The sequence below is a fragment of the Rana temporaria genome, chromosome 7 (assembly GCF_905171775.1).
Source record: "Rana temporaria chromosome 7, aRanTem1.1, whole genome shotgun sequence".
Lineage (NCBI taxonomy): Eukaryota > Metazoa > Chordata > Amphibia > Anura > Ranidae > Rana > Rana temporaria.
In genome coordinates, this window is record NC_053495.1 from 21,770,175 (window position 1) to 21,785,707 (window position 15,533).

The following is a 15,533-nucleotide window of genomic DNA, read 5'->3' on the forward strand; positions in this document are numbered from 1 at the left end:
TTTGCATACTCGACGCGGAATTCGACGGAAGCGCCACCTAGCGGTCAAAAAAAAAATGCAGTTAAGATCCGACGGCGTAAGAGACTTACGCCTGTCGGATCTAATGGATATCTATGCGTAACTGATTCTAAGAATCAGGCGCATAGATACGATGGTGCAACTCAGAGATACAACGGCGTATCTGGAGATACGCCGTCATATCTCGGTTGTGAATCTGGGCCATAGGCTCTTTACCTAGATTGGATCGACACTCCTCGCCACCTATCGCTGCGCACAAGCGGCTTATCCTGCTGGATGTCATATGGTTATGGTAGATGTCATATGGTTATCCTGCTGGATGCCGATCAGCGAGCCAGAGAGGAATCCGCCAGCGCCGGAAGTTTGCCGTGGAGATTTCCGGTGACCAGATGGTCCCCGGGCGGTCTCTATGGTCTCTATGCATAGGAGCCATGTTGGAATGCATGCGCAGTAAGCATTTTTGGTCGCAACGTCACCTCCGTTGTAACTTCTGTTGGGTAGCAGTATTCTGATAGAACACCGGCTTTAAGCCTGAGAACCAAACAATCAAACCCTGCTGATCGCTCAGTTCAAAGTGCTGGTGACTGTTGGGCGGTCCCTCTGGCTATTCCTCCTGCACTGACTGCTGTATAAAGGAACAAACTATTTAAAGTTTACTAAAACATGCAGTTAGGCTTTAAGTGGCAGTGTTTCACGATACAAGCTACTAGAAAGTATAATTACCTGTACAACACACTGTTAGAAAGAAAAAAAAAAAAAAAGGTTTATTATATTCATTAACATCAAAGATTTTCCATTGCAAGCATTATAAAACAAATTAATGAAACTACACTGATTATATTTTTATGGACAATTAATGACATTGATGTGTCTCTTGGCCACAGAGGTTATTAAAGGAAGCTTTTCTTAAAGTACTATATATGTAAACCCTCACCTTGTAAAACAACCCATTCAGTTTAAAATGAAAAGGCAAAAACATTTGTGTATAGATATAAAAATGTGTTTCCCTTTTTTTATAAGTGGTTACATAACCTCCTGTTCTCAGCTCAGGAGCTCAGAGAGCTGGTGGGAGGAGAAACATCAGGACACTAGTCCTCCCAGAGAATAGCTGTGCGGGCAGGGGGTCTGGGTGTTAGGACAAGTCTGATCATTGGAGGAGAGCAGGCTGAGTTCTCAGCACAGCCAGAAAACTGATCATGTTGTGTTCTTATGCCTAGGGTGGTCAGTTTTTAATAGGAAAGCAGAGGGACTGGCAGGAACATCAGGGATTTCACACAAAGGAAGCAATACAACGAGAGTAGAGTGGTGCCAGCAGTGGTGCTGTGGGGCCAGACCAACATAGTGATGCACCCCCAGGGGGGCTCACCATGACCGCTTGGGATCACAGGAAATAGGTTGAGTGATGTTAGCCACCATTCAACTCAGAAGAGGAGTGCTGATGGACCCAACTGAGTCTGCATTGTGCAGTGCTGAAGGAGGGTTATAGTGCAGTAAAAACTGCATTAAACCCTTACAAATACCCAGTGAATTGGCTGGTCTCATGTAATACACAGAGATTAAACAAATCCTCCTACATACATTGTATCTGTTTATCTGCAGGCTTCTCTTCTCTACATCTGTTCAAAGTACAGAATTTTTAAAGCTTATCTGCGAGTTAAAAAAAAGGGGCAGAGAGCTGAATTTACACTCTGCAGAGCTTAGGAGGAGAGCTCTGAGAGCCGATTGGAGGGAAGGGACACACCCCCATTCACAGAGTATACAGGAATAGAGCTGACGCTGTCTATCAGCTAGAGGTCCCTCCCCAGTCACTATCTGTCTCTTGGTCAGGAAAACTTGTCAGAAGTGATTCATGCTGATAGCAGAAGAAGGAAGCAGCAGACAGAGATGACATTTAGTGCTCTGGGCTGAGACAAGTACACACTATAGAGCAGGGATCCTCAAACTATGGCCCTCCAGCTGTTGTGAAACTACACATCCCATGAGGCATTGTAAACCTCTGATATTCACAGACATGACTAGGCATGATAGGAATTGTAGTTCCTGAACAACTGGAGGGCCGTAGTTTGAAGATCCCTGCTATAGAGGGATATGCTTTTCTCATATTTCATGTCTGAGGTTTAAAACCACTTTAACCACTTAAGGACTGCCTCCTGCACATGTACGTCGGCAGAATGGCACCGCTGGGCACAATCACGTACCTGTACGTGGTTGTATAAAGCCCAGCGGTGGGTCGCGGGCGCGCTCCCACGACCCGGTCCGAAGCTCCGGGACCGTTGGACTCGCGGACCCAAACGCCGCTAGAGTCCGGCGATCGGTCCCCGGAGCTGAAGAACAGGGAGAGCTGTTTGTAAACACAGCTTCCCCGTTCTTCACATAACCCCTTCAGCGCCCCTTGTGGTTAACTCCCAAACTGCAACTGTCATTTTCACAATAAACAATGCTTTTTAAATGCATTTTTTGCTGTGAAAATTACAATGGTCCCAAAAATGTGTCAAAATTGTCCAAAGTGTCCGCCATAATGTCGCAGTCACGGAAAAAAATTGCTGATCGCCGCCATTAGTAGTAAAAAAATTTTTTTTTATAAAAATGCAAAAAAACTATCCCCTATTTTGCGCAAACCAATCGATAAACGCTTATTGCGATTTTTTTTTTTTACCAAAAATAGGTAGAAGAATACGTATCGGCCTAACCTGAGGAAAAATAAAATTATATATGTTTTTGGGGGATATTTATTATATCAAAAAGTAAAAAATATTGCATTTTTTTCCAAATTGTCGCTCTATCTTTGTTTATAGCGCAAAAAATAAAAACCGCAGAGGTGATCAAATACCACCAAAAGAAAGCTCTATTTGTGGGAAAAAAAGGACGCCAATTTTGTTTGGGAGACACGTCGCACGACCGCGCAATTGTCAGTTAAAGCAACGCAGTGCCGAATCGCAAAAAGGGGCCTGGTCTTTTACCTGCATTTTGGTCCGGGTCTTAAGTGGTTAACCTATTTGTTGACACGAACAGACACTCAGATAGGGGAGGGGGGAGAGGACAGAGGAAACAGATAGCAGGGCGTATGACTGAGGCACATACTGACTCTGGTGTCAGAGCTCAGCAGCCCTGATATATCAGAGTCAGCATACAGGGGGAGGGTAGAAACTGGCAGGATCAGACAGGTGTTACAGGTGGCCAAATGACACAGCATAAGCACTGTCTTGTATAAAATGCTTTAAGGCAGTGTTTCTCAATTCCAGTCCTCAGGCCCCCCCAACAGGTCAGGTTTTCAGGATTTCCATTATTTTGCACAGGTGATTTGATCAGTTTCACTGCCTTAGTAATCACCACAGCCTTTTCATCTGAGGGAAATCCTGAAAACCTGACCTGTTGGGGGGGCCTGAGGACTGGAATTGAGAAACACTGCTTTAAGGGAACAGGATACTTTTTTTTTTTTTTTTTATATGGGTCAACAAACGCTTTAAATTCTGTTAGAAGCCAACGAATCAGCATGACAGCCGAGTGGAGCTCACAGAATAAGACGTTGGCAATTGCAGCCTCCATATTTCTCTCAGGAAAGGTTCATGTGAAAAATCTAGGCCTCGATATTTGGGACATTGGTTCACCACTGGCAAAATAGCTGCCTTTGCCATGATTCTGACAGCAAATGAAACAACGTATGGTAATTCATGGTTCTGGAGGTTGGGCCGTACTGCTGCAAAGAATATTCAGTAGCAGATCACATTTCTGGACTATGTTCCATCACTATTTCTTTCCACCTTTTCCTTTCAGTGGTTGTAGCTCTACTTCCACTGGGTAGTGATCGCTGACAGCCAAAGCCTGTAAAAAAAACATATTATCATGAATGTTAATAATGGATGTACAGGAGACATAGGAGGAACAAAAAACATAAAATACAAACTAAAACGTGCGCTAAATGGAATAATGAACTAAATAGTGAAATAATATAAAAAAAATGGAAGACCACAGCAGCTGTTGCAAAGGTGCTAGAACCTTAAAGCGGATGTACACCCAAAAGTGAACCTCCGCTTTTCGGAACCCTCCCCCCCTCCGGTGTCACATTTGATACCTTTCAGGGGGGAGGGGGTGCAGATACCTGTATAAAACAGGGATTTGCACCACTTCCTGGTATAGAGTCCGGCCCCTCCGCATAACCCCCCCCCCCCCGTTGTGTTCTGGGAAACACTCGGCTCCCAGAACACAACGGGGACCAGTGGGAACGGCGCAGTGCGACTCGCGTATGCGCAGTACGGAACCGGGCAGTGAACCCGCATTGCTTCACTTCCCGATTCCCTCACCGAGGATGGCGGCGGGGGAAGCCGAAAGCTGAGCTACCGCTCGGCTTCGGCTGCCGACTTTGCGGGCGACCTGGACAGGTAAGTGTCCATTTTTTTAAAGTCAGCAGCTGCTGTATTTGTAAAAAAAAAAAATGTTTTAAAAAAAAAAATTCAGGTGAACCACCGCTTTAAATGATAAATGTACAGATTTTAACAGTGCTAGTGGAATAGTTCCAGGAGAATGCTCGTAATCCAAACTACTCGCATATCAAAGCGAGTTTTCCCATTGAAGTCCATGGAAACGAAAATAATTTGTTCCGCATTGACTTCAATGCATTGCAATACCGCATGTGGCCAGAGGTGGGGGGCACCGGAGAGCCTCAGAAATGTCCGGAAAGGCCCGAGGACACATCGGCTGACCTCGGCAAACGTCGGAAAGGCTCGGAAACTGAGTATTTCCATGTCTTTCCGAGCATTTTGTATTTACTCAGCTTATTTTTTTGTAGTATTAAAATTTGTTTTATTAGTTGAATTATTTAAATGTGACAAATATGCAAAAAAAATAAAAAAATCAGGAAGGGGGCAAATACTTTTTCACAGCACTGTAAGTACATGATAGCACAGACACATACTGTAAATTATACAATTTGATGTAAGATACACTTTAAATTCCCTTATTTGTTCATAGTACAGTTTTCATTTTCCACCATGGACTCATTATTTTATAGAAGGTTATTTTAGTGTATTCAAAAAAACAAAAATAAAAAGCAAACATGAAGAAATGACTTTTCAATATAAATTCACTATTGATTTTTTGTCCTGGCCGGAGTTCCATTTATGAGTTTAATAGAAGTCCTGATGCAATTGAAATCTCTGGGGTGAAACTTTTCATGTGTAAACATGTCCCCCCCCCCCCAGATTTACCCCCCAGCTCACCTCCTCATCTGTCAGTTTATACTCCAATTGGAAGTTAAAGGGCTTGGCGGAGTCTGGAACAATGTATTGGAGGAGATCCTGGTGGACAACTATTCTAAAAGACAAGAAACACAATCATTTTTAAATCAGTTCACATTTTTATTAATGACATTTTTTTTTTTTATAATTTTTGTATTTTTTTAAATAAGTGCCAAAAACAGCTTTACTCCATGGTAGGGGTAGGCAACCTTTCAGAGGGAAAGATCTACCTGGACATCATGAATGAGATCAGTGGGGTGCAGCACCTTTTCTTTTTAAAATAAACTAACTAAAAAGCCCCCCAATAAAAAGATGGCATGAAGAAAAATCTAACAAAACTAATGTCAATGTAAAAAAATAACTTATCCTCCTTAAAATTTAGCTTCAGTGAGAAACTCTGCATTCACTTTAAAGTGATATTAAAGTTTCATTATTTATAAAAAAAAAAAAAACATGTCATACTCACCTGCTCTGTGTAGTGATTTTTTTGCACAGAGCAGCCCAGATCCTCCTCTTTTTGGGTCCCACGTCGGCACTCTTGAACCTTTCCTCCTTCAGACTGCCCCACAGCAAGCAGCTTGCTATAGGGCAGTGGTTCTCAACCTTCTAGTGCCGTGACCCCTTGATAACATTTTCCAAGTTGTGTGGACCCCTAACAGTAAAATTATTTTCGTAGCGTGGGTTGTCAGCACCCTAGGCAAGACAAGTAATTTGCACCCCCAAACCCACGGACATTTTGCAATTCCTTCCACTTATACAGTATTAAAACCCCTATGGTACATTTTAGGATGTACAACTCTTTCTCTTTGTTCTCCTTTCTTTCTCTTTTATTTCTCTTTATTCTAATTTCTTTTCTTTTTTTCCCCCATCCCTCTCCAGCTGTCTTTCTTGTTATTTTTCTCCCTTTTTCTTTCTTTCATCCCGCTCTTTTCCTCTATATTCCATGTATTCTCTATTTGTATTACTTCTCTTGCTCCTTGGTGGGGGGGATGGGATGAGTGGCAATGCTGATCAGTCAAAAAAGCTGGGAGAGCGGTGTGGGCTTCAGGAACAGTCCAGGATGTGGGGACCCCTGGCAAATCATCATTTGACCCTTAAGGGGGTCGCGACCCCCAGGTTGAGAACCACTGCTATAGGGGCACCGGAGCTGAGCCGCTGCTCTGTGTGTCCATTCAGACACCGAGCTGCCAAGCCGCCCCCTCCATCTCCTGATTGTCTCAATGGCTGTGATTGACAGCAACAGGAGCCAATGGCTTCCACTGCTGCCAAAGGCCAATCAGAAGTTCAAGTCCCTGGAGAGGCAAGGATCAAGAATAAGGATGAGCTATGGCGTGTTTGCATAGTACAGGTGCAGAGCCAGTAAGCTCTTATAGGTGTGATGGACAGTTGTCCACTTTTGGCCATATACTGCATATTTTATCACATAGGGATTTGTACTGATTAAATGAATTTTATACCGATCATAGGAGCAGTCCGTTGTGTTGGTGGCCGTTGTGTCTTTGTCATCTGCGATCAACCAGTGAAAACTCTTATCGCTCCTCAGTTTGATTGTTTTCATTTTCTTCCCCGAGACGTAAGCTCCATCAGCATTGAAATCTCCCAGCACCATAATATTCTGCATTTAAAAAAAATGTGAAAAATGTAAATCTTAAAAAGCCCAGAACAAAAAAAACTCCTGAGCACACATATACAGTATAATTGGGAAATGTATTGTGGATTATTCGCTAATGCCTAATACACGCGATGAGAAAATCGGACGAAAATAACCGCAATCAGATCAATCCTTCGATAATCTAATCATTAGTACACAGCTTTCGACATCGGATCATGACAGTTCAGATAAAAGTTTCCAAAGGACACGAGTGAAAATATTTATTGTTTGATAACAGAATAAATTACCGTATATACTCGAGTATAAGCCGACCCGAATACAAGCCGAGGCACCTAATTTTACCACAAAAAACTGGGAAAAATTATTGACTCGAGTATAAGCCTAGGGTGTCCATCTGCATGCCTCACTGTGTCCATGTGCATGCCTCACTGTGTCCATGTCTCACTGTGCCCATGCCTCACTGTGCCCATGCCTCACTGTGCCCATGCCTCACTGTGCCCATGCCTCACTGTGCCCATGCCTCACTGTGTCCATGACTAGACTGACGTTTAACATGGTAGTCTATGGAAGGGATGCCCGGTTTTGAAAAATCGGTACTCCCCAGCCGTAGGTCACCTAGACAACAAACTTTGCACACTTTTAGAGGAGACATGGGGCTACATGTGTGCCAAGTTCGGGGTCCAGGGAACCTACGACTGGCCGGTACCGCGTCCCCAAATTTACCAGAGAAATTTCCGTTTAACATGGGAGTCTATGGAAGGGGTGCCCGGCTTTCAAAAATCGGTGCTCCACGGCCGTAGGTCCCTTGGACAACAAACTTGTAGAGGAAGAGTGGGGCTATATGTGTGCCAAGTTTGGGGTCATGGGGACCTACGGCCGGCCGGTACCGCGTCCCCAAAGTCCGGGAGATCAGGCGCAAAAAGGTGACTCGAGTATAAGCCGAGGGGGGCATTTTCAGCACAAAAAAATGTGCTGAAAAACTCGGCTTATACTCGAGTATATACGGTACACAGATTTCGTGTAATTAGTATTGTTTTCATACGAAACAAATCGAGTGACCAAGACTGCATAAGGTTGAAAACAAACAAAAGACAATTATCATCTACAACCAAAAATGTTCTTAAAGCGGGGGTTCACCCAAAAATAAATTTTTAACAATACATTCAGCCGAGTTGTCCTAATGACAATCGGCTGTTTTTTTTTTGTACATACCGTATTTCACCGCCGCTTCCGGGTATGTCTTCCCTGGGACTGGGCATTCCTATCTGATTGACAGGCTTCCGACCGTCGCATACAGCGCATCACGAGTTGCCGAAAGAACCCGAACGTCAGTGCGGCTCTATACGGCGCCTGCGCACCGACAAAAACGCTGCTTTTTTTAATCTTCTGCCTGGGTGAAAAGTTCTCTTGATTAAAGCGACGAAACGCCCGTAGCAAACGCTCGTTGTCGCGCAAGTTGCTTGAATCGAGCGTTTCCATTACTTTCTATGGGAAATGGAAACGCTCAAATACGCCCAAACCGCCCGATACGCGCGACAAAAAAGGGTCTGGAACTTGTTTGAGCTTCAGTCGTTCGACGTCAGGCGTATCGGCGTGCAAATGTGAATCATCTTCATAGGGTATAATGTATTTTTTCCCCTCTAGCGTATTTGAGCGTCGCGCTTCAGGCGACAAAACGCTCAGGTGTGAATGCAGTCTAACCACTGTAGAACAGATATGCCCATATATACATTGTGATTTTAGTAATAAAATAACCTTTAATAACAGTATTCTATTCTATTCCATCCCAGAGCAGGAGGTCGGAGGCCACATCAGAGGGCTCCGCGGGCTACATGTGGCCCCCGGGCCACTGGTTGGGCATCCCTGGTTTCCTAGTAATGGTGGCAATCAGCATCTTATAGCGGGACTGCTATTTTTATTCGTAGTTGTATTTTAGTGACTAAAATAGTATTCATTAATCGACTTAAATGTTTTAGTCGACAAAATGAACACAGACGAAAACGCAAGTCACCGCACTGTGAACGAGCCCTTATTATGTTTCTGGTCGGGTCTGCTGTTACGGCGGTGTGTTGTTACCTTTGTATCCCATTTTTTGCTCACATCAAGGTACACATCGAACAACTCGTCTATTTCTTGCACGGAGTCTTTGGGAGTCGTGTGGATGGGGATGAGGACAAAATCCTTTACAGCTGGAATGAAAACAAGTGGATATCATATCACTAGGGGGGCAGCAGTGACCACAATTCAGAGTAGTGAAAAGAATAAAAGATGATTGGTGGTTATAGGTTACTGCACAGCTGTGCAATACATTAAAAAAAATATCCGAAATCACTACAACACCCGTCACACCTTGTACAGGTTTGGTCCGTTTTCATCGGTCCAAACCGATCGTGTGTGGGCCCCATCGGTCAGTTAACCTTCGGTCCAAAAAATTTGAACTTGCTTTAAAATTGAACCGATGGACGCCCAACCGATAGGTCAAAACCGATCGTTAGTATGCAAAAGCATTGGTTAAAAACCCACGCATGCTCAGAATCAAGTCGATGCATGCTTGGAAGCATTGAACTTCGTTTTTTTTCAGCACGTCGTTGTGTTTTACGTCACCGCGTTCTGACACGATCGGACCGTTCTCATAGGATGGACTGATCGCGTGTACGCAGCCTATATTAAAACATTAAATACATGCCATTTAACATATCGCCGCTCAATTCCCAGTGTTTAAACTGACTTACTGTTTATTCCTGATGTGCCGAGCTCCTCCATCGCTACTGTGGGCATGTGAAGCCCACTAGCAATCTCTTTCGGCATATGGTGATGCTGGATGCCAATCAGAATATGCAACCGAAGGGATGTTGCGTCGCGGCCATCTCGGTGCACTCGCCCGCATGAAACCTAGAGTTAGAAGTCGGCAAGCGGACATCTTTATACACCCACCGAAGTCTTGCTTTTAAAGTTATTTTTAACATTAACCTCATATTTTATATACTGTATTTCACTATATAAGCTGAGTTTACTGTTAAAAATAACTGTGAAAAGCAAGACTCCGGTGGGTGTAAAAAAATTCCCACTTTCCGACTTCTAAACTCTAGGCTTACTATGGAATAGTGCGGGTGTACCAAGATGGCCACGACGCAACATCACTTCAGTTGCATATTCTGATAGGTAGTGGGCTTTTCTTGCGTCATGTCTAAATATCACGGGGACCGGCGCTCGGCGCTGCCCACTGACTCCTGGGAAAGGATGACACAAATCTCCCAGGAGCACAGGCGATGAGGGAAATGATGCCAATTGCCACAGACCGGAAGTGTACATTTTTATTTTTTTTTCCAAATGTTGTTGCTGAAGGAGAATGCTGTGGATTTATGTAAAGTTCATTTTATGGGTGGAATTCCGCTTTAAGAACAGCAATCTGACACTCTCCCTTGGCTGAAGCATATAGCAGAAAAAAGTAAAAAAGAGGCTTATTCACTATTGTATTTGCTGCCGACTTCATTTCAGTAATAAATTAGGAGAGTTTATCTAGGCTTTAATTACGTGTCTCTGTAACTCAGTAAGCATTTTCTCTTCAGAATATTTAGGCCCCATACACATCTCGCGATTTGGGATTGTGAGCAGAATTGCTGTGATTCTGCCTTCAATCTCAAATCGTGAGAATAAGCAATGCGTTTTTGGGTGCCATTACTTTTTAAAGGCACCCCAAATGCAAATGCGATTTATAAAACGCGATATGCTTGTTGCCCAAAAAGGAGCATGAACTTCTTTTTGGGATACAAATGCACAAAGGACAGCCCATGAAATAAATGGGTTGCCTTATATGCAACACCCAAAATCGTCGTTCAATCAAAATCGCGAGTGGGTTACGCTTATTCCCGCTACAAAAAATGTGAATGCAGCTTTCATATAAATTTATAAACACAGTAACTTTGTTGCTTTTGTACTTTATAATGTACAGGAGCCTGCAGTAATAGGTAATACGTGTAGTAGTAGTATTACGGTATACAATAGTAATACATTATACATACATTTACAATAGAAATACATAGTAATACATATTACTGTACATACATACCGTGTTTCCCCGAAAATAAGACCTAGCGCAATAATCGGGGAGGGCTGCAATATAAGCCCTACCCCAAAAATAAGCCCTAGTAAACTTAAAGTGGAGGTTCACCCAAAAACACAATTTTTAACATTAGATTGAGGCTCGTTTTGTGAAGGGGAATCGGGTGTTTTTTTTTTAAATCGAAGCAGTACTTACCGTTTTAGAGAGCGATGTTCTCCGCCGCTTCCGGGTATGGGCTGCGGGACTGGCCGTTGGTATTTGATTGACAGGCTTCCGACAGGCTTCCGACGGTCGCATACATCGCGTCACGATTTTCCGAAAGTAGCCAAACGTCGGTGCGCAGGCGCCGTATAGAGTCGCACCGATGTTCGGCTTCTTTCGGCTACTCGTGACGCGATGTATGCGACCGTCGGAAGCCTGTCAATCATAGGAACGCCCAGTCCCGAAGACCCATACCCGGGAGCGGCGGAGAAGATCTATCTCTAAAACGGTAAGTACTGCTTTGATTTTAAAAAAAACACCCGATTCCCTTTGACAAAACGAGCCTCAATCTAATGTTAAAAATTGTTTTTTGGGTGAACTCCCGCTTTAATGTTAAAAAAAAATACCCACTTTATAAAACTTCCACACTGGTATAAGGTGCAGTGTGTGTCCCCCCCCCTGAAACGATCATGCAAATTACCCCATCCACAGCTGGAGGTCTTCTCCTCTCCTCCCGCCTGACGTTTGCGGCCCCTCCCTCTGCAGTGCTCAGAGCGGGCTGACGTCAGCGGGAATCTCGGAGCGGAGAAGAAGAGCTCAGGCGGGTTACATGATTGTCGAGGGCTGCTGTAAAAGGTACTTCTCATAAAACAGCCACAAAGGCAGACACACTGCACCCTACACCAGCACAATTCTCCCAGAAAACAGACTACATGATCTTAAAATTACTTTAGCCGTGATTTTTTTGGGGGATTTAAAATTATGTCAAGATACTGATACTAATAAGACATCCCCCAAAAATAAGCCCTAGGGTCTTTTTTTGTGGCCAAAATTAATATAAGACCCAGTCTTATTTTTGGGAAAACACGGTATACAATAGTAATACATAGTAATAGGTGTGAATGTACATTAATACTTTTTTTTTCACATACCGGTCTTTTTTGATTCAAATCTGATGATAAATGGTTCACGTGCAAAGGAATCCTCATCCCCCTCCTGCATGTCAGCATATTGATACTGTTCCTTTACCTTCACCAAGTCTCCCCTGCAACAGCAACCGCATATAATATGTAACAATGGATGGTTATGATGGGTTTTGACACCCTAACATTACTCTGTATAAAAAGAACATTTCAATTCAGATGGATTAGAGAAGGATTAGGGCATTTCTCAGGTTTCTTTTGCTGTCTGTGTCCCCTTTGGCAAGATTCATCCTCCCTTTCTGTGTCTGTAGGAGAGACAGGAAGTGATTGAAAAGCTTGCAGACCTATGATTGCCTGCAACACAAATAGGGTTGCCATCTGTCCCGGATTGGATATGTAAGTCGCGCCCGTAGCTCAGCTTACAGTGCTGGGCTGGTCTTAGAGTGGCGAGATGACAGCCTCCTGCACATGTGCAGGAGTGACATCATCACCTGCCAGCCAATCAGAAGACGATTCCTAGCCGGTGCAGGGCTAGGGATGAGCTTCGTATTCAAGTCGAACTGTTCGATCGTTCGTCGAAATACGAACAAAACGCGTCGTTCGCGCCAAATTCGAGTTACGTTTCACAGACCATAATTCAATGCGGCATCGCTGGCTGATGATTGGCCAAGCATGCACTATGACCCGCATGCTTGGCCAATCACAGCTTGCAAAAAACGGAGAGCCATAATTGGCCAAAGCCAGGGTGGCTTTGGCCAATTATGGCTCAGGGGGTTTAGTACACGCCCCACACTATAAAAGGCCACCAGCAGGTCGGCCTTGTGTAGTGTGTTGCGGTGGTTAAGAGAGGACAGAGAGAGACAAAGAGTGTCATTTTTTGCAGGTAGATAGAGCAGGCAGGCTAGTCAGTTAATGTTACAGTGTGTAGAAGATATATATACATCCCAGGTGTTGTACATATATTTATACACTGTATAGTTTAGCTAGATCAGTTCTTCCTAATTTACTGGCAGGCAGGTGATTGTGCTAGCTGCAGTATTCTCACGTGGTTTATTGCCTGTGTGCTCTGTAGTTTGCACCTAAAGCTACTTGGTGTGTACTGGCCGTGTGCTCTGTGGTTTGCACCTAAAGATTCAGGAGCAGTGATTTTAATGATGCTTAAATAAAAAAAAATGAAAAATTCCTTTAAATATTGTACCTGCTGGGTGTCTATATTATGCCTGTGAAAACGTCTTTGAGAACCCGGGTTTTGCCTGAAAAAAACAACCGTTTTTAAAACTTTTTTTCCATTGATACATGTTCCCTGTGGCAAGACCCGGGTTCTCAAAGACGTTTTACAACAATAACTTGCATATTAGGCTTTAAAATGAGCACTTTTGAATTCGAACGTTCGAGTCCCATAGACGTCAATGGGGTTCTAAATGTTCGCACGAACGTTCGGTCCGTTCGAAGGTTCTGGTGCAAACCGAATGGGGGGGTGTTCGGCTCATCCCTATGCAGGACTGATGGACAGGTAAGTATGGAGGCTTTAGTTCCGCTTTAAGAATTTTGACTGCTCTTGCACGGGCTCAGATGAGTATGTGGGTGGGTGCAGCGTGGCGCAGTAGCCATAATTCACACACAATTCAAGTACAATTGTAAGAACTTGTATTGTAATAAAGGCAAAAACAGTTCACAACAAACCACGTGGGAGAAGGCCCAACCGCAACACCCACGGATGCCAACAGCCTGTAGCAGAGCGAGGATCAGCCGAACTGACAGCGTCTGTCTGGAGGGGCAGAATGCGTCCTGGTCATCTCGTACCTCAACCTCAAGTACCCCATGTTTGAGAACTTCCCTTAGATAAAATAGCTCTTATCAACACCATGTCATTGATTTAAAGCAGCTGTGCACAGTAAAGGAAAACCTGAAAACATGGCCCATTGGGGGTACTTGTGGACTGAGGTTGAGAACCACGGCACTAGAGAACCAACAGCAGTGTAACCAGTAGAAAACCTTTATTGAGATCACATATCAAAAAACAACATTTAGCCATAAATGCATAGAAAGTCCTCCAATGGCCATAGGCGTGCGCAGCCCATTGCATTAGGGTGTGCCCCTTGAAGCTCAAACACACATGTGTGAATGTCTACATATATATGACCCCGGCCAGCACATTGATCTCCCTACCGGCACAGTGAATGAAGTCTTTTGGCAGAGCCGGTAAGAGGGAGATCCTTTCCACCTTCCCAGCGGCACACAGAGTAGGGTTGCCACCTCATCCCTTTAAACCCGAACACATATGAATTACACAGGTTCTGAGGCTAATTTATTGCAGATAAGGCTGGGTTCACACTACTACACTACTTTCATCCTACTTTGCTCTGTGTTCAATGTTTCCCTATGAAAGCGTCTTGTAGCGTCCTACACAAGTCGGTCCGACTTTGAAAATGCTCCCTGTACTACTTTTGGTCCTACATTGATCCTACTTCAGGCCCATTGAATATCATTGAAGTCGGACCAAAGTAGTATCCTGTTCATGAAAGTAGGATGGATGTAGGACCAATGTAGGATAAATGTAGGACCAATGTAGCAGAGCAAAGTAGGATGAAAGTAGTGTAGTAGTGTGAACACCTTAATCAGCCACAGAACCCGTGTAATTAATATGTGTTCAGGTTTAAAGGGATGAGGTGGCAACCCTAAGGCCCCGTACACACGAGAGGATCGATCCGCTGAAATTGATCCGCGGACCGGTTTCAGTGGATAGATCCGCTGGTGTGTACGATCCAGCGGATATTTATCCGCGGATATTTTTCCAGGCGATTGATTTCCAGCGGATCAAAATTTCTTAGCATGCTAAGAAATCTATCCGCTGGAATCCAGTCCAGCGGATTGATCCGCTGGTCTGTACAGACTCAGCGGATCAATCCTTCCGATTCCCTCCCTCGCATGCGTCGTAATGATTCGACGCATGCGTGGAAGTCCTTATATTACAGCGTCGCGCATCATCGCGGCGACGGCGCGACACGTCACCGCGGAGGGAATTCCGCAGGGATTTTGATCTGATGGTTAGTACAACCATCAGATCAAAATCCGCCAGAGGATTTATCCACGGAAACGGTCCTCCGGACCGTTTCCGCGGATAAATCCTCTCGTGTGTACTAGGCCTAACACAGAGTGATAATGCTAATGTACATGGAGTGATTAGGGTGTGCCCAGGCACACTCAGCACACCCTGTGCGCACGCCTATGCCAATCATCATTAAAATCAAGGATTGACACCACTGTCACCTTAAAACCACTTGAGACCAGGCTACCATCACATACTAGCACGCTGTTCAAAGTGTTCAAATACGAAACGCTGGTGGTTTAATACTGCTTTAACCCATTCATGAATGGACACTAATACAACTATATCACTTACCGGTATATAAACAAGTATTGCTCTTTATAATCACCTCTTCCCAATGGTTTACTTATAATGTACTGGTATGAAGCTCCTT

The 15,533-nt window shown here is 44.1% G+C and overlaps 1 protein-coding gene across 2 annotated transcripts in view; it reads right to left on the reverse strand.

Annotated features, from left to right (window-relative positions):
- Nucleotides 1-3,445: 3,445 nt before the first annotated feature.
- The window catches only part of LOC120945158 (deoxyribonuclease gamma-like), a 54,691-nt gene continuing 42,603 nt past the window's right edge, over nucleotides 3,446-15,533 (reverse strand). For both annotated transcript variants that reach the window (XM_040359057.1, XM_040359059.1), the window contains exons 4-9: nucleotides 15,455-15,533; nucleotides 12,061-12,173; nucleotides 8,941-9,053; nucleotides 6,710-6,867; nucleotides 5,235-5,328; nucleotides 3,446-3,840 (exon numbers count right to left, since the gene is read on the reverse strand). The exon at nucleotides 15,455-15,533 is cut by the window's right edge and continues 11 nt beyond it. In XM_040359057.1, coding sequence (XP_040214991.1) covers nucleotides 3,766-3,840; nucleotides 5,235-5,328; nucleotides 6,710-6,867; nucleotides 8,941-9,053; nucleotides 12,061-12,173; nucleotides 15,455-15,533 — 632 coding nt within the window. In that variant the 3' untranslated portion in view covers nucleotides 3,446-3,765. The remainder of the gene's footprint in view (nucleotides 3,841-5,234; nucleotides 5,329-6,709; nucleotides 6,868-8,940; nucleotides 9,054-12,060; nucleotides 12,174-15,454) is intronic.